This window comes from Zonotrichia albicollis, chromosome 2 (genome assembly GCF_047830755.1).
Source record: "Zonotrichia albicollis isolate bZonAlb1 chromosome 2, bZonAlb1.hap1, whole genome shotgun sequence".
Lineage (NCBI taxonomy): Eukaryota > Metazoa > Chordata > Aves > Passeriformes > Passerellidae > Zonotrichia > Zonotrichia albicollis.
The window spans coordinates 1280739-1300964 of record NC_133820.1 but is presented as its reverse complement, the minus strand read 5'-3'; the positions used below and the strand labels follow the sequence as shown (position 1 = coordinate 1300964).

The 20226-nt window shown below is 48.9% G+C and overlaps 1 protein-coding gene across 2 annotated transcripts in view; it reads right to left on the bottom strand.

Annotated features, from left to right (window-relative positions):
* Positions 1-5974: 5974 nt before the first annotated feature.
* Positions 5975-20226, bottom strand: part of RAB6A (RAB6A, member RAS oncogene family) — a 40041-nt gene continuing 25789 nt past the window's right edge. Inside the window, exons 2-8 of one of the 2 annotated variants that reach the window (XM_074530890.1) lie at positions 19801-19859; positions 17588-17641; positions 16143-16248; positions 14096-14207; positions 13317-13410; positions 8248-8314; positions 5975-6283 (exon numbers count right to left, since the gene is read on the bottom strand). In XM_074530890.1, coding sequence (XP_074386991.1) covers positions 6219-6283; positions 8248-8314; positions 13317-13410; positions 14096-14207; positions 16143-16248; positions 17588-17641; positions 19801-19859 — 557 coding nt within the window. In that variant the 3' untranslated portion in view covers positions 5975-6218. Of the gene's footprint in view, positions 6284-8247; positions 8315-13316; positions 13411-14095; positions 14208-15970; positions 16077-16142; positions 16249-17587; positions 17642-19800; positions 19860-20226 lie in introns of both variants that reach the window. The other variant, XM_074530882.1, reaches the window with a different exon arrangement.

Here is a 20226-nt window from a genome sequence, read left to right as displayed (position 1 = left end):
CTCCAGGAGAGCTGAGAGGGACTGGGGACAAGGGGGAATGGCTCCCACTGCCAGAGGGCAGGGATGGATGGGATATTGGGAAGCTTTTCTGGTCAACCTGTGCCAGGGCCTCACCACCCTCACAGAGAAGAATTTTACTCTATTTACCAATCCAATATCCATTTTATGGTTCATGGGCCAAGGTGAGACACACTGGGAGATGGAAAGATCTGGAAAGTTGTTACCAATAGCAACACGACCTAGAAACTGTCTGTCCTTCCCATGCCACGTCCAGCTGCTGACTGTAAAGCTCCTTTTCCCAAGCTCACAGAATCACAGAATTTCTAGGTTGGAAGAGACCTTTAAGCTCAGACCACATGCTCCTCATCCCTGCAGTACCTGGACATCCTGGAAGTGCTCCTGCTTCTCTCCTGCTGTGCTGCTCTCCCACAGATCCAGGGACATGGAGCAATTCAGGCTGGAGCAGCCTCCAGCAGCAATTCCCAGGGTCTTCATGCAGGCCCTGCACTAGGGAGCTAAATGAAGGAGCAGTTAAATATAAATAATTTTGGAAGCACAAACAACAGATGCACAGCCCACAAAAGCCTCAGCAGGGGCTTCCCAGGAGCTCGTGGTGCCTGAGCATGGTGCTGGGTAGGAGCAGAGGGACAAGGAGTGCTGAGGGACAAGGAGTGCTGAGGGACAAGGAGTGCTGAGGGACAGGGCTCAGGGCTGACCTGCTCCATCCCCAGCTCCATGCCCAGCTCGCAGCACTCCTCTCTCCCAGCAGGGAGAGCTGCCGAAGCTCCAAAGCCCAGAACAACTCCAGAGCCCCTCGGAAAAACGGGACCTGCAGTAAGGAGCAGGCACGAGCCATTACAGCCCACCATGGCCACAAACTGCCTGGAAAATGAATCCCACAATTTCCCATGGAACAGGAGGCAGCTGGGGGCCACACTGGGCTCCAAACCCACCTCTCTGGAAATGGAGCAGCTCAGGAAGTGTCAGGATCAAACCTCCAGTTTCCACACAGCCCCCCTTCCCAAGCTGGGATAAACACAGTGCCAAACCACCAGTGCTGGGAGCATGGATAAATCCCATTTTCTCCCTTCCCTGCCCTGTACCCGAGGAGCCACTGGCTGTGGGAGAAACACTTCAGTGCTTTAATTAGCAGTAACTTTAATCAAGCCTTTAATAACATCCTCGTTGCAGCCGTGCTCTCCGGGTGGCCCACAGCGAGCACTCACAATGGCTCTAATCTATACCCAAACCCTCAGAAACAGGTGGCAAGGCTGGAAAATTCCATTTGGAAACAGCAGCAGCAGGGCAGGGCTGTGGGGCAGCAGGAGCATCATCACCTGCAGCCCTTCCCTACCCCTCATCCTCCCGGGAAGGGCAGAGCTGCAGTTCCACAGGAGTTCCATTCCCAACATTAACGGGGGCCCAGAGTTTCCAGCATCCATCTGGCAGTCAGCTCCATTCTGCTCCTACAGGAGGATCCTGAATATTTTATAAAAATCCACGTTTGACTTCACCACACGCTCGGATCAGGGTGGGGAAGGGGAAAATGGTTAGAGAAGGGGGGGGGAAATAAAATCAGTATTTTTGCCAATTGATGAAAAATCCCTTGAGTTGATGAAACAACAATTGCACCGGTGACAGCCCCAAGGCCAGCACGCCTGGAAAGGCAGAGGGAGAGCAGCAGAGGAGGAGGCAGCGCAGATGGGAGGAGAGGCCGCTCCGAGGTCCGGCTGTGCGCAGCTGCCTCCGTGCCTGCCGGCAGCCCTGCCGCAGCCCGCCCGCCCCATTTATCTTCCTCCGGGGCTGGGACATGCCCAGCATGGCAAAGGGGCGGCTGCGGCAGCCAGGGAGAGCCCTTGCACTTTGGATTGCCGGGATTGGGGAGCTGGCAGCACGGCTGCAGCCAGGGGATGCTCGGCTCGGCTGCCGCAGCAGCTCTGCAGATGCTGCCTGGTGGATGCTGAGGCTCCTCCAGCCTGGGAAAAGCAGGGCTGATCCCACCAGCCAGCAAAGGAGCCATCAGCACCTTCCAATCTAAACCAGACAATCCCTCCTGGGTTTTGGAGCCGGGCTGGAGAGGGAGCTCGACTCAGTGCAGCCATGAGTGCGCGGCCAGGAGCTCCCTCTGAGCTGTGGGTGCTCCCCACCCATTCCCTGCTCCACAGCAGCTCAACCCAGACCCCTCCACCAGAGGGAAGCTGGGAATTGGGACAGCAGTGCGAGGTGGGAGTCCCAAGGTTCCCCACAGCAGCAGCCATGGGAACTGAGGAGGTGAAGGTGGGGTTTGCAGAGGCTCCCAGCCAGGACAGCACCTGCAGGTACCAGCTACAGGGAACAGAAGTTCCCCCAGTGACAAAAACCTTCAGGAACCCACAACTGTTCCCATATCCCTAATTCTAGCACTACCTTCCAATTTCACAACCTATTTATTAATTTGAACAGTGAAGAGCTTGACCGAGAGACTGAGGTTTGGGTGCACACTAAATCCAGGTAATTCCCCTTCCCTACTCAATGGGGCCTGGAGCAACCCCTGCCCTTGGATGCTCTTCAAGGTCCCTTCCCAGCCACCCAAGCTGTATTGCAGGATCCTCTCTGTCCCTCAGGAAAGCAGAGGGTCACTCACCCATGTGTCACTCACCTCCCGGCCCCGCAGAGCCGCCTGCAGGAGGATCCTCCCCAGGGAAGCCGGGCTGGGTGCACCGTGTGCCAGGGAGCTGAGGCAGGGCTGGGGCCGCACAAGGTGCCCTCGGCAGGGCAGCAGAGGCAGCAGCTGGATGCACGGAGCAGGAAGGGAGCAGAAAGGCACAGCTCAGCCGGCACGGGCCGGGCTCCGTCCCTGGGGCGTGGAAACAATGGCAGAGACACCGCAGCAACAGCAAACACAGCCCTGCAGCACCCCTGCACGCCTTCCCCATGCCAGAGCCCCCCAAAGCTCCTCCTGCAGCACCCCTGCACGCCTTCCTGTGCCAGAGCCCCCCAAAGCTCCTCCTGCACGCCTTGCCGTGCCACAGAGCCCCCAAAGCTCCTCCTGCACACCTTCCCTGTGCCAGAGCCCCCCAAAGCTCCTCCTGCACGCCTTCCCTGTGCCACAGAGCCCCCAAAGCTCCTCCTGCACACCTTCCCTGTGCCAGAGCCCCCCAAAGCTCCTCCTGCAGCACCCCTGCACACCTTCCCCATGGCAGAGCCCCCCAGAGCCTCGCCCCAGGAGCTGCTCCTCCTGCCCGCGCTGCGCTGAGAGAAGAGAGGCAGAGCTTTCCAATGAGACAGGTATTTATTTAGTTCAAGCACTAAGGATTTGTTCTCTTGTCGTTGTTGGTTCATATTATCAAACAGAGCTGAGGTACCAGTGACATTCCAACATGAAGAAAAGGAACCTTTTTTTTTCCCCCCCCCTTACACAATTTCTTCAACTACTTTTATCGAGACAAAACGTGAGGCATGGAATAGCTGCATGATGGACTGTACAACGAGCAAGCCAGAGCAGGGAGGAGAAAAGAAACAGAGCCGAGACCTTCGCTCAGAAAATGGCACAAAAATCAGCATTAAGAACATCTGTTCCCATGGCTCCACTGGCCACACCCACAGAGTGAAAGAAAATCAGAATCTAAAACCTGACAGACGGATGGTGCAAAAAAACCCAAAGCAAAGCAAAAAACGAATCTCAAGACCACGCTGCTCCTGTGCTCACCTTGGCAGTGTGCTTTCTCTGGAGAGCTGCAGTGAGCCCTGTCACAGCACAGGCCACCAGCAAGGACATGCTCTGAACGTACCTGGCTGTGCTCCTGCAGCCCCCTGGCCGTGCTGAACACGGAGCTGTGGGAATGCTGCTCTCCACACCTTTGTTCCCAGCGAGTTCTGGACAAACCTGCCCTCAGGTCTCCCAGGAAAAGCGTCCAGGCTGCTGGTCCATCACAGCCCCTATGGGCTAAGCCAGCTCCTTAAATCCAGGGCTTAAAGCTTGGGACTGTGGGAAGCAGAGGGGGCTGGTTCTAGCAGAAGCAAGGAAATAAAAAAAGGATGTGCTCGTGGGGAACAGCCAAATGAGGACCAACAGAAGCTGCACGGAGAACCAAAGGAGAAAAAAGCAAACCAAAGCAAAGGAAGAAGCAGCAGGATGAAGCATTTCAGCACGGTTAAGAACAGTACAACAAAGGAAAAGCAGCCAGGTTTCCTTCCCCCAGAGAGTTTCTTTTAAATAAAGAATGATCCTTTGTCACATATCATTGATGTTTATTTCAAGACATGCCACGTCAAAAAAATTCGCCTTTAATATTGCATTAGAAAAGCACTTTTACATCTCGTTCTGCCTTTAAGTTATTGTTGTGCAGAGTTGCTAGAAACCCAGGGCAGGGCATGAGCCTGGCGTTCACCTCAGGAATGAACAATTCCAACTCTTTTATGCCCGCTTCCTGGGAAAAGTGGTGGTGAGGACGATTCCCTTCCTCTCCCCCAGGTGGTTATTTTAGATGGTAGAGAGAGGGGCAGAAGAGAACCAAGGAGGAGCCTGAATATTCCCTTGCAATTGTCCATTTAATCCACAATCGCAACACAGACTCGAGAATTCCTTCCTGCACTGTAACTCGGCCAGAGTCGCCCAGCAAACAAATGTATTTACAATTGTGTTTATTAACTTACACAGCAACTTCACAATGACTAGTAAAGATTAAAAGGGTGCACTTCTAGTGTGTTTCATTCCGTGTTTCTCAGGTAGCTACATCTCGCAACATCAGCAAAGCTCTACACAGATTCCTCAGCCAAAGGAAAAACAATAAAATCAGCATTGGAAAGAGTAAAAAAAAAATTAAAGCCGAGAAATAAATATCAAAGAAAAAAAAAAAAAAGGGTTAATTGTGAGCCTAATTCCATAGAAAACTAAATTACGAATTATTTAACCAAACTATACAGCTCTAGAGAACCAAACTAAACCAACTTGGAAGACTGAACATAATAATAATAAAAAAAAAAGCTAAAAAATAAAGGCATAAATCTGCATAATCAGAAGTTGGTTTCCATCCTACTCAAGTCCCTCCCTTTCCATCTAAGATGCCTCAACTAGGATTCTGCAGGTTCAAAGTAAACACCCCTTCCCCATGGACCTATGCCCACGCTCTGGAAGAGCGGGTGCCATTCCCCCTCTGCTGGGGCAGCCAGCTGCTCTTCCCTCTTCCTCCCAAATTTCCAAGGTTCCAATCGGCTTTGGCAGGTTTTAGTGCCAGTCCTGATTTCAATATTTCCCCTAAAAAAGGAAAGCAGCAAAACGCTTTCTCTTCCAAACAGCTGAACTGTTACGTTCCCATCTCTTGGGCAGTAATAATTCACTTCATTGGTGTTCTACTTAAAAAGGACTATTAAAAAAAAAAAAAAAAAAAAAAAGCTCTGAAAACTCATTTTGCACTCGAAACGTTATTTCCCTGTTTCCTGCAAGTGTTTTGCTAATGCACATCCACCCTTTCCTTCCCCCCCAAATCCTCCAGAAGCCACTCATCCCAAAGAGCCCGTCCGTGTTTCCCAGTAATGCTTCCTTGGAAACGTGTCCCCGCTGCCTCGGCGAGAATTCCCAGCCCCAGAGCCAGCAGTGCCCAACCCCTGCTAAGGCCAGGCTGGCTCTGGACACCAGGCAGACTTGCAATTAAGAGCTTGGGGTTAATTTGTGTTTAATTAATATAAGCCTTCAACCCTCGGCATCTGCTGCCTGCCCCCGTGCTTGCGCCTGCTGTCTACACATTCCCAGTTTCTGAGAGAAATTCCAATGGGTCAGATTTGCAAGCCTTCTTCTGCACATACATCTCATCTAGGTCCAATTCCAAACTTACTCAGTTGCCATCATTTCAAAGTGCAATATCATAACATATTAAAAAAGGAACAAATATTAAGAAATTGTACCTATTTTTTTGTTTGGATTTTCTTCTTCTTGTGTTTTTTTTTTTTTTGCTTTTGTTTTTTTTTAAAGTTATACCTAGAATACGGTGGAATATTTTGGCTTTTTTTTTTTTTCTTTTCTTATAAATAATGAAGACACTGACATTTTGTTGGTGTGTGTGTGTGTGGGGTGTGCTTGTGAAGCTAAAGATCATCTCCACGAGACAGCCAGCGATGATGAACTGCGATACGTTATTACAGAAAGGGGAAGGTTCAAGCCAATATTCACACTGCAGTCAATGAAGAGGACAGGGAAGGAAAGCAGTGATGTTCTGGAGAAAGGTGGAAGCCACATGGTATTAGCAGGAACAGCCTCCTTCACTGACAGGCTGCTCTTGAGGCTTTTCCAGTTTTATGTCAATCACTGGAAGGAGGAAGTTAAGGCAAACAGATCTCCAACTCCGTTTCCCTACCAGGAGTGGGATTGGGAATGGAATTCTCAGTGCTTCCTGCTGGAATACTGGCAAAGACCAGCTCCAAAGCAAAGCTTTCTCACCTGCCCCTCCTGCCCTGGCACTGGCACATGAAACTTGCAGCAGAAACAATGTCAGACCCCAGTGTTTGTGTATGACCAGTCTGCTCTCCTGCTGTGGGAATTCGAGATGCATGGATCCACTGAAAGGTGCAATCACCGCTTCTGCAGAAGCACAGAAGGATTCAGGCTGGAAGAACCCTCTGAGATCTCCAAGTCCACCTGCTCCCCCAGCACTGCCAAGGCCACCAGCAGCTCACATCCCCAGTGCCACATCCACAGGGCTTTACATCCCTCTGGGAACGGGGCTCCGTGACTCCCTGGGCACCACTGCACACTGTGCCACCCCAGCAGGCAGCACAGCCCTGCAGCAGCCTGCACTGCCCCGTGCAGGGCCAGCTGATGTCCCACAAGGTCACTGCAGAGCTGGCTGCTCACAGCCTGCCTGTGACAGCGACTCCCTCTCAGCAGCACTCAATTCCCAGCGGATCCCTCCAGCTACAGCCTCCCAGAGCCCTTCCCAGGAGCAGCTTGGAATGCTAATCCCCAGCTCAGAGCTGTTCACCACCAGTCCCCAGCCTTCCCCTTATCACAGAACACAGAGGCACAGAGATCACACAGCTGCTGCTTCCAACTGATTTCTTCAGGGGGTTGAAGCTGCTTTTTAAAGAGGTTTGGAGAAAATAAACATGGAAATGGGAACAGAAGACAGGCAATTCATCTCCTGTGTTTGGTCCACTCGGCTGATTTAAAGCTTAAAGTGTGTTTAAGTTCAAGATCTTGACATGAGCCTTGCCAGCTTCATCTGAGAGCACGAATGGGTCAAGATCCTTGAACCCCCCATGTTTTGCAGAAGTGCCCCTGTTAATCCTAATGCAGCAGCCTGGGAGAGAGGATCCCATCCATCCCTGCTATCTGCAGGCTGCAGGCAGCCCAATTCCCAGAGCCCTAAATGCACTCCCATTAGGGACTGCTGATCAAACTGCCTGCCTGTGCACTCTACCCTCCCTCATTAATAAAGATGGTTGCTCATTAACCTTTTGGGGACCTGCATAACAAAATATTTCTGATCACTCAAGTGCCTACCACACAAAGCTTGGCAGCTGCAACCCCCAGCTCCCAAACCTTTTCCCCATGAATCAGATGCTCAGGTGGAATTTCAATGCTAGGTCCCACAGTTCCCGAGACCTCCTTCATCCAAGGCACAATTTCTTCTCTATTTACCAGCTCCATGATCCCTGCTGCAAATAAAACCAGCAATCCTGGTAAAGCTGCTATTCCAAGCACACCCACCTGGCCAGGTCAGTGATCTTGGTGTAGCCATACTGCTTTTCAAGCCTTTTCCACCCCTGCTTTCCCTTGGCTGAGACAGACCCCATCAGTTGAGTCTGAGATGCTGCCTGGGCTCCCAGGCTGCCCTGGGAGGTTATGGGATCCCCATCCTTGGAGATTTCCCCAGTTTCCCTGAATGTGACTGGGAGAAACTGGCTCAGTTTGGGAGTCAGCCTTGCTGTGAGCAGGAGGATCAGAGAAGGGGCCTTCAGAGGTCCCTTCCAGGACAGCTTGGTTTGGATTCTGTCAGTCAGGTCTGCAGGAACCACAGGGGTTTTTGTTCAGACCTCTTTGCAGCTGTTTCCTCCCACCTTTCACACACTCAAATACCAAGCAAAGAATCCTTCTGGATCTCCATTCCTCCCCTTGCTTGCCTCTCCACCCTCAGCCTTCCAACCCAGCAACCCTCCTTGCTCAGCTCGCAGGTTACTTGCCCCTGTTCCCCCCCTCTCTCTGGGATGTCCAGGGCTGCAGAGGATTTTCCTGGTGCAGGGTAATGCCTGGCACAGGCACAGAAAGGATACTGTCTTCTCTACTTTTGTCTTGTGTGCTTTCCATCCCGGGCAAGGCAGCTGCCACGCGTCGGAAAAGCTGCAAAGAACCACAGAGGGAACAGATGAAAACAACGGCTCCCCCCGGCTGAGGCGGCTCAAACAATGATCCAACACATCCCCAGCACTATTTACACTGCTCAGCCCCAAAATCCTGACACCAAATATCACCCTTCTTCCCAGAAAAGGGCAGAGCACAGCTCTTGTTAGTGGAGATCAGGGAGCTGTGTGCAGCAAACCTCCTGCACCTTCCCTGCAAACAGGATGGGTGGGATGCAGCATTTCACCCCACACCTGCCATGCACGTCCACAGAGCCAACAGCCTCCCCAGGGCAGGTGGGAATTACATTTTCACACCTCCCCAGACGATTTCAGAGGAGCATGGACAAGCTGATGAAGACAAACACACATCCAGGAGCCTGTCACTACATCAGCCCAGCTGACACACAAGGCAGAGTGTCCAAAATGGGATGTATGGAAAGGATTTCTCCCAAGCTCACCTACACGTGGCTCAGGTTCCTATGGAACAGACAAAGGAACACAGCCAAACCTAATCCTCATCATTTGGTGCCCACTCCATGGATTTCCTATGCCCATATTCAGGGCAAAAAGCACAGAACAAAGGCATCCAAAGCCTCTCACTTGAACACCACCTCCAGCTCCCAGCAAGGTCTGACCTCCCAACTCCCCTCACAGTTTTATTCCATTTAAAGGAGGTGAGATGGAACAGGACCGATTCCCTCTCCTGCACTTCCTACCTCTGCCCCAAGGTTCAGGCTGGTCATTCCCCCCACACAGCTTCTCCTGGGCCCTCTGGGTGAGGACCCTGTGGACAATGCAGGAGAAGTGCCCTGGGTGCAGCTGCCTGTCCCCCTGCCCAGGATGCTGTCCCTCCACCTCGTGTTCCCTGTGCATCCCTGGATCCTGCGGCTCTGACGTCAGGCCTGGCGTGTTCCTCTGCTGCACTGCCTCTCCTCAAATGACACAAAGCTAAACCACTTATTCCCAGTGACCCACTTTGCACAGGAAACCCAGCCAAGGCACTGCCAGCCTGTTTACATCAGGGCTGTGGGTACCCAGCAGCCCTGGGGATCCCTGCCCAAGGCTTTCCCTATCTGGGCTCTCCCAGTGATGCTCCCACCATCCTAAAGTCACCTTGTTGGCTTTACAGCCCCTTCCAAGCTCACCATGAATAAGCCCCCAGGTGTGTCTGGGATCTTTCTTGGCAGGAATCTGGCACACAGTGCAATCTGAGCCAAGGATGGGTCTGAGAAGTCGGGACTCGATGGAACTCCCTCATTTCAGCCAACAGTTCCCAAGTCAAAAAGCTCAGTACTCCTCCCTCTGTATTTCTGTGGACCTCTGCCATTAACCTGGACCTTCCAGCCTCCCTGGAAACCTCAGGGAAATCCTCACAGGCCAGCCAGGAAGCAACAAAACTCCAGATGTTAAACTCTACCTAAACCAACAGCAGGAATGCCCACACAGAGGAGGATTGTTTAAAAAAATCCTCAGCTGATGGAACCGACTGGAATTCCTGCATTTAAACCACACTGCTGACAGAAAGGCTATTTAAAATACAGTAATCCTTTCTTTACATTAAGACCAGGAATAAAATGATGCTTTTAGCAGTATTTCTCCCCTAAATTATCAGACTAAAAATAGGAATTTGGCAACTAAGAAAAATCAACTTTATTTCTTATTAACCTTCTGCTTATCAGCCCCAGCATATGTGAACAAATCCAATTAGGGAAACTTCCTGATGGTTGGAAAGCAGCCTTCCCACAGGGCCCTCTGAGCTTGCTGGTGCTGTCAGCCCCGAGCCAGTGTGTGTCTGTACACACATGTACATGTTTCAATGTTTGTGTGGGTATAAAAACACAAGTGTTGATGAGCATCCAGGACTTTTTTTCCAAGGCAGGAGTTAAATGCAGCAGCTGAAAGACTAAAAGCCACGCAAACTCTCTTTCAGCGCTCAACTCTGCAATCTGCTTGCTGATAGAAACTCTGGAAAGAAGCCTCATCCCTCACCATCAGTTTCAAGTCATTTGCCAAACTGTGCCTTGCCTGCTCCTCCAGCCAATAAATCCCAACAGATCAGGGTCACAAAGGACTGCAGGCACAAACCAGTTTTCAGCAATATGGAAAGGATGGGAGGATCACTGTCCAGATGGAGAAGCCAGTCAAGAACCCTGCTTCCCAAAGCAAGGCAAACAAAAATCTCTCCCTAATTCTCATTCTCTGCAGCTCTGAGGGTAATTCCTGCCCATCAGATGGGTAAGAATCAGAAGACAGGAGAAAGAGGCCAGCTCTGTGGGAACAGGGTCACAGAGGGGCTGTGCTCAGAGCGCTGCTGCCGTGAGAAAGTTCTTCTGCCAAGGCCCACATTCATGCCTGGCTCTTGCAGGGCCAGCGTGCAGCGTGCCAGGTACTGCTGGAGGCAGCACTTCCAGGGCCCTCCCTCCCCTCTCCTTCTACAAGACAGCAAAATGAACCCTGACATATTCTGGGCATGAAACCCAGGGACTAACAATAAGATTCCCTGAACTACGGAGCGCCGAGACAGAGCAGGAACGGCAAAGTCTTTTAAAGCTCACTCAGGGCTGACAGAATGAATCACAGACTACAGCTCTCTGCATTAAAAGGGGCAACTTATCTACTTCTCTTCCCAGCTTAAGGCTCCCCTGGCAATCAGGCTTTGCAGGATCCCAAAGTCAGTCTTTTCCCCTCTGCTGCACTGGTTTAACCCTACAACAACACCACCAATGCTTTTAGTCCCCAATATCCACTCATTTTTCCCTCAACGCTCCCTGCCCAAAGCCAGAGGAGGAACAGCAAGTGTGAAGGACCTTGGGGACTGCAAACAGCTCTGCAGTCACAGGTCCAACAGCAGCCAGCAGCGAGGTGCCATCCCCAGAGCCCTCCCCTTTGCTGCCTCAGGGAAGGGCAGGAAAAGCCTGGCAGCAGCACCATCCCCTCTGCCTCTCTGCTGGTACAAGATCCTGCACTGGAACAGCTGCAGAAAACCCTGGCACTGGAATAGCTGCTGCTGGATGTACAGAGCATCTCACCTGCTGGGGTCCAGCACAAAGGCAGGCCCTCTGCATGTGGGAGCTGCAGGCAGTGCCCTTCCCTCTTATCTCTTCCAGTAGAAAAGCCTGAACCAGAAGCTAAAAGCAGCACCAAAGGACAAAAGGCCCCTGGATTCCTGCTGAGGAGTCACAGCCATTCCCTCCCCGAGCAGGACAAGGAATTCAGCTGTTTCTGGATGAAAATTCTGTGTGAAGATGAACTGAGACAGTGATTGTTCTGCAGGATCAGAATATATGGTGGAGAGGAGTTATCAGTTGTGCGAAGGTCAAATTTGCATTCAGCTTATTAAGGATTTCACACAGGTTATGGGAAGGGGACCCATTCTGCAGTTGTACTTTCCCATTTCACTGGGAGAGAATTTATTGCTAAGTTCTAAAATAAATTCACACCATTTAGCAGAGAAGCTGCAAGGAAACAGGGAGCTGTCTAAGTGGTGGTATTGAAGGTCTTATCCTTTGATAACTGCTTAAACAACTGCTTATTAAACTAATAAAAAATGAGTTACAAATACTCTAGAATATAGAGCAGCTTTGAAATCCTTGAGAATCCCAGTCCACACCTGCAACACACGGATCAACACTCGTAAGAAAAATCCATTTTTAATTCTTTTTGAATATCTATTCATGACTGTGCACACCATCACATGCTCAGGGTTCCAGCTGGCCCTGAAAGCCACAACTCCCTCCCAGGCTTGGCTACAGAACCTCTGGAAATGTGGCAGAGCACAGAAACTCCCTGAAGGAAAGAGGGAGGGTAGAGCTCCTTCATCATCATCATCATCACTCCTCTCAGTGAGGCAACTGCTCTCAGTGCACACCCCCAGGTCTAAGCACTCGTTAAGGATTGCAGCACAGAAGCCAAACCCTAATTATCTGTTGTGGCAGGATAATTGGGGGACCCTGGAAGCCAACACATCCATGGTGGGTGATGCAGTGAAACAGCTCTGAGTTAACACTGCTATAATTATCCCATTACATAGGGAATCATTTTGCTACTTAGAGGCAAAGTCAAGGGACATTTTAATAACAGACTCTTTAGTCCTGTCTAGAACATGAAGCAGTTTATAATCCTATTTTATTACTCCTGGTACCCTTCTGCACAGAACCCATTTGTGTAACTACATATATAAGATATTTGTGGAATGTCACCCATACACAGAATCCCTGATGGTTTGGGTGGCAAGGGACCTAAACATCACCCAGTGCCACCCCTGCCATGGCAGGGACACTCCCACTGTCCCAGCTGCTCCAAGCCCTGTCCAGCCTGGCCTTGGGCACTGCCAGGGATCCAGGGGCAGCCACAGCTGTGCCAGGGCCTGCCCACCCTCACAGGGAGGAATTCCTTTCCAATACCAAATCTACTCTGTCAATTGGAAATAAACATAAACTCTCGTTTTTCTGCACTCCCATCAGTTCAAAAGACCTTTCACTGCTTTCCCCAATTCAAAAGCAACTCATCATCTTCTGGAAATAAATAGCTCTGGCTGTCCAGAAACATTTGTTGGCACTTGCAGTGCCTTCCAGCAGAGTGGGAACAGCAGTTGCTCTGTCTCCCTGGGCACTGGGAGCATTTTAAGCCATCAGGCTCCTCCTTGCCTGGTTTGTTTCATTCACTGAAACAGAACACAAACAGACCTCAGACCTGTGCTTCCCCAGCTTTGTGTCTCACTCTCAGTCCAAACAGCAAATCTGGATTATCAAAAGCCCAGGAAGATGTGATACTGTACTCACAAAGCTTCTTCCATAACTCCCCTGTTATTTAAGGAAAGGAAGTCCCAAATCATGTGAAGCAAGGCCAGAGATCCTGCAGAAGCTCAGCCAACAATTCAGCTCTGAGGTGCTGCTTGCTGTGTGTGGACTGCAATTCCCACTGCCCCCTGAGCCAAGGCTTGCCAAGATCCAGGGAAGTGCTGCTCCCACAAGGAGGGTGTGTTACCTGCAGCCACTCACCTGTTTTACATTGTATCCTGCTTTTGCACTAGTTTCAATGAACATTACATTCAACTCTTTGGCTTTCCTTTCTCCTTCCTCAATGGACACTTGTCTGGGGAAGAAAACACAGAGTTAGGGGGAAAAAACCTCCTAACACCCAAACCTGGACAAATGCCTCAATAATTAAGATGTATTACACTTTAAATAAAACCTTTAAGTGCTTCATCTGAAAGCACCTAAAGGGTTTTTTTCCCTGCATGGAATCTACAGGTGCTGACAGCTATCACCACTTCACTCCCATGGCACACCCAAGCAGAACTCAGCATTCCAGCAGAAAAGCCAAGAGTTCACCCACAAATCCCTGCCCAGGAAGCTGTGCTTTTATGTCTGAACAATTAGCAATCACAGTCCCAAAATAATCATCAAAACCAAAGTATTTCCACAAAAGTCCAAGTGTAACCACCTCATTTGGGAGGGATTTTTCCCTGGATATGTGTTCCACCCATTAAGCAGAACATTGTTAAGAACAAATATTTGTAACCAGTTTATTCATTCACTGGTGTGGGCTCTAGTTAACAATCCCTTCTCCCCTGACATCTGTACAAGCTGGTGATGGTTTTTCAGCCCTGTGATGGAAATTTGGCTTAGTCAAAAGAAAGAGGATTTAAAATTGAGATTTCTCTAGTCACAGCCATCTCCAGAAAAAACAAATACATTACAATATATTCCTTAAAATAGGAGCAAAGAGCAGCAGAGTAAGAAAATGAAGACTTGAAAGCTGGGTGATTGTCCCATACCTCTTATCTGCTAGATCTGTTTTATTCCCCACCAGCATGATGATGACATCGCTGCCCCGTTCCGTTCTGACGTCGTCGATCCACTTTGTGGTTTGCTGGAAGGAGTTTACATCTATCAGAGAACAGTGGAGAGGGTTAGCACTGCAGCTGTCCCTCACAGCTCACCAGGACACACATCTGCACTTGGAAAGAAAAGCTGCAATTTCTGTGCAGCCACGGAGGAGGGTGATGGAGAATCAGCGAGTGGAACCCTGAGTCTCCCCCACTAAGGGACACGGAGCTCTGGCATTGGTTTCAGGTGGAAAAGTGCCTCTTTACAGGTGGGCTCAAAGCCCCAGAGGGAGCTGAGTCCAGCTATAATTTGGTTTTGACAGCACCTAAAATGAAAAGTCTTAGCACTGTGTTTCAGTTCATTTTTACATGAAGTATTTTCTGTCGGGAGCGGGGATTAGTTTTTGCACTCTGCTACTCATGGCTGGTGCACCTACAGAGGTTCCTACAGTTCCCCTGCTTCCCAAAAATCCTCAATCCCAGCCTTGCATTTTTGACACTTGAATCAATTTTTATTTTTCTTAGGGAATCCCAGGGTTATACAACACAGCAGCAACTCCCGTGCACTGAACGCTTGCCTTCAAAACAAAAACTCCTAAATCTTTGCATAAAATCAAAACCAGACATTTACCCTCTTCACAGGCACTTCATGTACACCCTTAAAGCTGCAAGGTAAGAATTCCAGACTCTATGGTGCTTGAATGGTTGCATCCCACAGGGAAAAAGGAGTTGGAGGGAAGCTGCCACAGAGCTCAGCATTTGCCAGTTAGTGACACAAAGAGCATGTGAGCAGCCAAAGTAGTTTCAGTACTTAGGAAAGGGGGGGCCTCTGCAGCAGTTCTTGAAAAGTATTGATTTTTTTTTTAATGGCTTCTACTGCAAAGTAATACATTGCATGCTAGACAGCCAAGACTTGATCACTTGCCAGTGTCTTAATTCCCTTTACTGCTTGGCAATATTGAATTTGCTGGGTCAGGAAAAAATTCAGAGTTCACAGCTAACCTGTAATTTTAGCTCAAAGCAAAGTGCCATTTTTAACAATTAGACCTTTTCTAGGTAAAGCCCCTATTCCTGGCTGTAATCTTCTAGTATTTATAAATCAAAGGACAAGAACTTAGGCATTTGTGCAGAATTAGGCCATTGCTCTCAGTCAATTCTGGTTTAAAACTGATACTGTCTGAAGGTTAACTCCCCTAAAACAGAATTTCTGCTCTTTGTCAGTGAGGAACTGGTAAGTTAAGGGGTGTCTGGACTGAGGGGAGGGACAGAAGGAGCAGGGCCGAAGAAGCACTAATATTTTAGTTGACAAAAATGTACATACCTTAGTAAGGAATGAAAGAGCAATTGTTAAAGGGTAAGAGCTTAGTAGTAAGTTTGGCATCTCGTAGCGTGTGAGAGTGGCTGATTCCAAGGAAAAGGTGATGTTAATGCCTTCTCCCCGCCAGCCCGTGCCCAGAGGTCATTGGAGGGGGAATGAGGTGGAGCAAGCTACACAAGTCTCCAGTTTGAGAATTCAGATACCCATGGACACGAAGACCAAAAGGCACAGGTGATGTTATGACCAAAGGCAGATGGAGGAGGGCAACGAGAGCAGGCAGGACTGGGGGACTGAAGAAAATGGGGTAGGGAAGGGTTAAAATGGCCTCTGTGAGACACTCGATACATTGCAACAGCAGCAACCACGGGGCTTGTGTGAAACAAGCAGAGAAACCACGTTTGTCATGCCAGCACGGAGCCCAAGCAGATGATGTGAGAGGACATGCAAAGCTAAGCTAGAGGATGAAAAGGGCAGAGTATTAGAAATGCAGAATTCCCCCCACTCACTTGTGATATCATAAACAACAACTGCAACAGTGGAGTCACGAATGTAGCTAGGAATCAAGCTCCTGAACCGCTCTTGACCTGCTGTGTCCCATAATTGCAACCGTACCTAACAAAATCAGTCAAACAAGCAAGAGAAATGAGACAAAAGGTCAAAGGCAGTGCAGATACCTACTTGTGATATCGTACACTACTACAGCAGCAGCAGAGTCACGGATGTAACTGGGAATGAGGCTACGGAAACGTTCCTGACCCGCAGTATCCCACAGCTGCAACCTGATCTGTGGGCGGGAGAAAATTAAAAAAGCCAAACTGCCACTAAAAATAAAAGAGTCAAGAAATGTTTCACTTTTTTTTTTTTCTTCCAAAAAATAGCTAAATGAAAAGGAGAAACTCATGCAGGAGGTGCCTGGGGACTGGCAGCAGCAGGACACTGTCTCTCTACAGCAATCTCTCCCAAGGGGTAAGAGCAGCCAAACTGGGGGGTGCAGCTTCCCAAAAAATGCTTCCCTTGCAAAATGGGGGAGTGGAATGGCTCAGCTTCCAAACTGAGAGCACCAACAAGAAAGCTACAGCTGAAGTGGTGGAATCACCATCCCTGGAAGTGCCCAGAAGGGTGTGGATGTGGCACTTGGGGACGTGGGTTAGTGGTGGCCTTGGAAGCGCTGGGGATGCCTGGATTTGATCTTGGAGGGCTTTTCCAGCCTCAGTGGTTCTGTGAAATGTTCAGCTGCACCTCTCCCTACAGGAGAAATTCATGCTCTGCTCTCCTTCCTCAGGACTCACACAGGAGCATGAAGGACGGTTGCTGGTGTTAAAGCTCCTCATGTCTGGTTTTTGAGGATAAAATGCTTGTTGTAACTCTAAACTGCAAAATAACACTCACAGACAGGCTCAATGGCTCTTACCAGCAAGGCTCTGGAAGAAAAGGCAAGGCACACTAAAAGCAAGGTGTGTGGCAAGGTGTGCAAGAGCCAGCTGGGCCATGGAAAGCACATCTCATCCCTCAAGCCCTCTCCATGCAATCCCTTTTACTGGGGGCTTATCCAATCCCATTTATTGGGTGTTCATCACAAGCTTCTGCAGCACTGCAGTTTTGTTTCTGCAAATAGCTCAACTGAGGCTGAATTTCTTAATTAAGAATCTGAGCTCATTTTAAACCACAGCTTTGCTTGCACAGAGGAGTGATTTCACTTGATGAGCTAAAACTGCACCAAGCAAGGAAATAAGTCTCATTTGTGCACTCATCAGAAGCCACCTTCTTTTTAAACAAGAGCATTAAGAAAGTGGAACCAGCTATTAACTGGCCACATTTGACCATCTGCATTTTACCTTTCTGTCTTGTGGCATCAAAAGCTGAAGGGGTTAAGCATCCTAAGGGTTCCCCCTTCTCCAGACTCCCACCATCATTCACCCCTCAGATTCTTTCTTCACAGGGGATGACACCACATTTCCCATCCCCACTGCTGTGTCTCCACAGCACTTGTCAGCCTGGGAGCAGCTGGGAGCTGAAGGCTCAGCCTGTGCTTCCCAGTGATCTCACAAGTGTGGGCTGCACAAAACCAGATGCTGGTCCTCATTCCTACTGTTCACAGAGAAAAGCAACAAAACCTTACTCACTGTTCGATCCTCCAAGTACATGGTTTTCGATAAGAAGTCAATGCCAATTGTTGCCTGGAAAGAGATGAGAAAACCAAGAGCTCTTAAAAAAAAAAAAAAATGCCAGAACACCTGCAATGATTTTCAGGGGAGCAGCAGAAGGTGCAAGAAAAAACAGGTTTGGTTTCTTGTTTTTAAGATATAGCTTGCTTCAATGAGCAATTTGTTTAATATATCCAGGACCAGAACAATTCCTTAAAGCACAAAAGGTTTTAAGCTTGACTTGGGGCATATTAATTTGGGTAGCAGCAGGGATTTTTATGCATGTGACAAACTGGTGTCCCCCAGCTCAACCAGGATATGGTGGGCACACTGCCTTCTACCCAAGTGCCAAATATTTCCATGGATCTTCACTCTTCCAAGCAGATCAAGGCAGATACCTACATGATCCCTAACTAAAGCTTGGCTCATCGTAAAGCAGCAAAGCTGCATCCAAACTTCCCAACACCAGTGGAGAACATCTTCATGGCAGTGGGAGCCATTCCCTGTGCCCTGTCCCTCCATCCCTTGGCTCCAGCTCTTCTACAGCCCCTTTAGGCCCTGAGCTCTCCCTGGAGCCTTCTCCTCTCCCAGCTGGTCCTACCACAACAGGCAAGCAGCATTATCAAGGAGTTGATCCCAGCATGCCCAACACACCAGACTTTTAGTAAACCACATGTGGGGCCAGAGCACAAAGGAAACCATTCCCAGCACGTCCATGGAGGAGGGGAATGACTCCTGGTAAAATAAACCCCTCCAATCCCATGGTTTTATTCCAGGTGTCTGGGTTTCTGCCACAGCACAGCAAGTTCTTACTGACAAGACAGAGGGACACAGCTGAACTGCTCTCATCCAGCAGCGAGCAGAAGGAATCCAATGCACAGCACGGATTTTTCTAAATGGCAGCTTGCTATTTTTAACAGCTGAACATAAAGAGCCCATGTTCAAATGATAGGTTTCAGAAAAACAGGCATTCAAAATGAGCCAGAAAGGTCCAGAACAAGCAGATCATCCCTGAACTCACCTCCTGCTCCAGCTACCCATGATCAGGTGCATTAATACTGAGGTCTCAGGGTCTCTAGCCAATCCTGGGCATCCAAAAATGTCTGGTTGGGGTTGACACCAACAGGCAGTGTGATTTTGGCCAAATCCCTGGAGCTTTTGTGACTGATTCCCTCTTCCAGCCACAGCCCCACCTCAGGCACAGCTCCAGGAAAGCCAAGGGGTTTGGATGAATGGCTCTGACCCAAGTCCATAACACCCACACTGGGCAGGCAGCACTGATGCCTAAACCCAAGCTGTCTTGGAAGCCCTCAGGATTTCTCACTGTTGTAAACGCCACTCACTGATTTTGCAATCATGTCACGTATTACATCAGACCACCTTTCCATGGTGACACCCTAAAGCACACAGGGTGAAACCTCCTCAAGAACTGGGACACAAACTCAGCAAGGAAAAGGAGCTCTCCTAAAAGAAAAATACTGGGGAAGGGATGAAATCCCAGCTTACATAAAAGAACTGCCTTCCATGTCCATGGAATTACAGTGGGAGGAAGCAGTGATGTGTGCTCCAGCCCTCCCACTCTATGGAAACGTGGCTCTTCCCACAGCTCAGGGACAACTCCCCATCCCATTTTTCCTAGCAGCAGCAAGGAGGAATTACTGAAGGAGGCAGGGGGGGAATCTCTCAGTTCAATGACATCCTTGGCTAGACACTGAGGAACAGGAGAATCACGTTTTCCTTTTTTTTTTTTCTGTTACCTCCTCCTCCCAACCCCCTAAAAAACCTTCCCAGGCACCAGGGAACAGATTTTTCTCAGTTTCAGTGTATCCAGAACATCACCAACTGTAACCAAGTCATGAAACATGTTCTGCTTGGAGGAGACACACTTCAGGAAACTGAAATACTTTTGTATCTCACCACATTTTGAGCTCATGCTAAATTCTGGGAGTGGGCAACACTGACTGTTCTCCTGGGCTGCACTGCGCTCATCTGTAAAATTTGTTTTCTAAGCATCTTAATTTTTTAAAAAATATATTTTGTATTATTTTCCAGCTTGTATCAACTTGCTTAAAAGAGCTGGGTACCTGTTATGTTTTCCACATATAGGGATTAGATTCTGGAATGACTTTCCTGCAATGGAAGACACAGCAGCAGAGGAGTCTTACACAAGACAAAAATATGGATTCACTTACCTGGTAGGTGTTGTCAAAGCTGTCATACATGAACCTGGTGATCAAGGAAGTCTTCCCCACTACAAGAAGAGAAAAAAAAAAATGGATTCAAGGACTAATTTCAGAGCAAGTTTTAAACAAGTGATTTAAAAATGGTTTACTGTGTCCAACAGATCCATTGTGTGCACTTAAACTTCCTGCACGGACAAGAGCAGTTATTGACTTTGCAACTGTAAAGTCACTTTTCTTTCCCCCTGTATCATTCCCAACCATCAGATTCACTCTTAAATATTTGTGATTTGAGATGGAAATTGGTTTCAGTGTTCTGTGTAATTCTGGTTGCACTGAATGACCTTAACAGCCCCCATAACAAATTATTAGCAACAAAAAGCTCTTCTCACTCAAAACATGGGATTTATTCATTTTCAGACCCCATCATCCTCACAA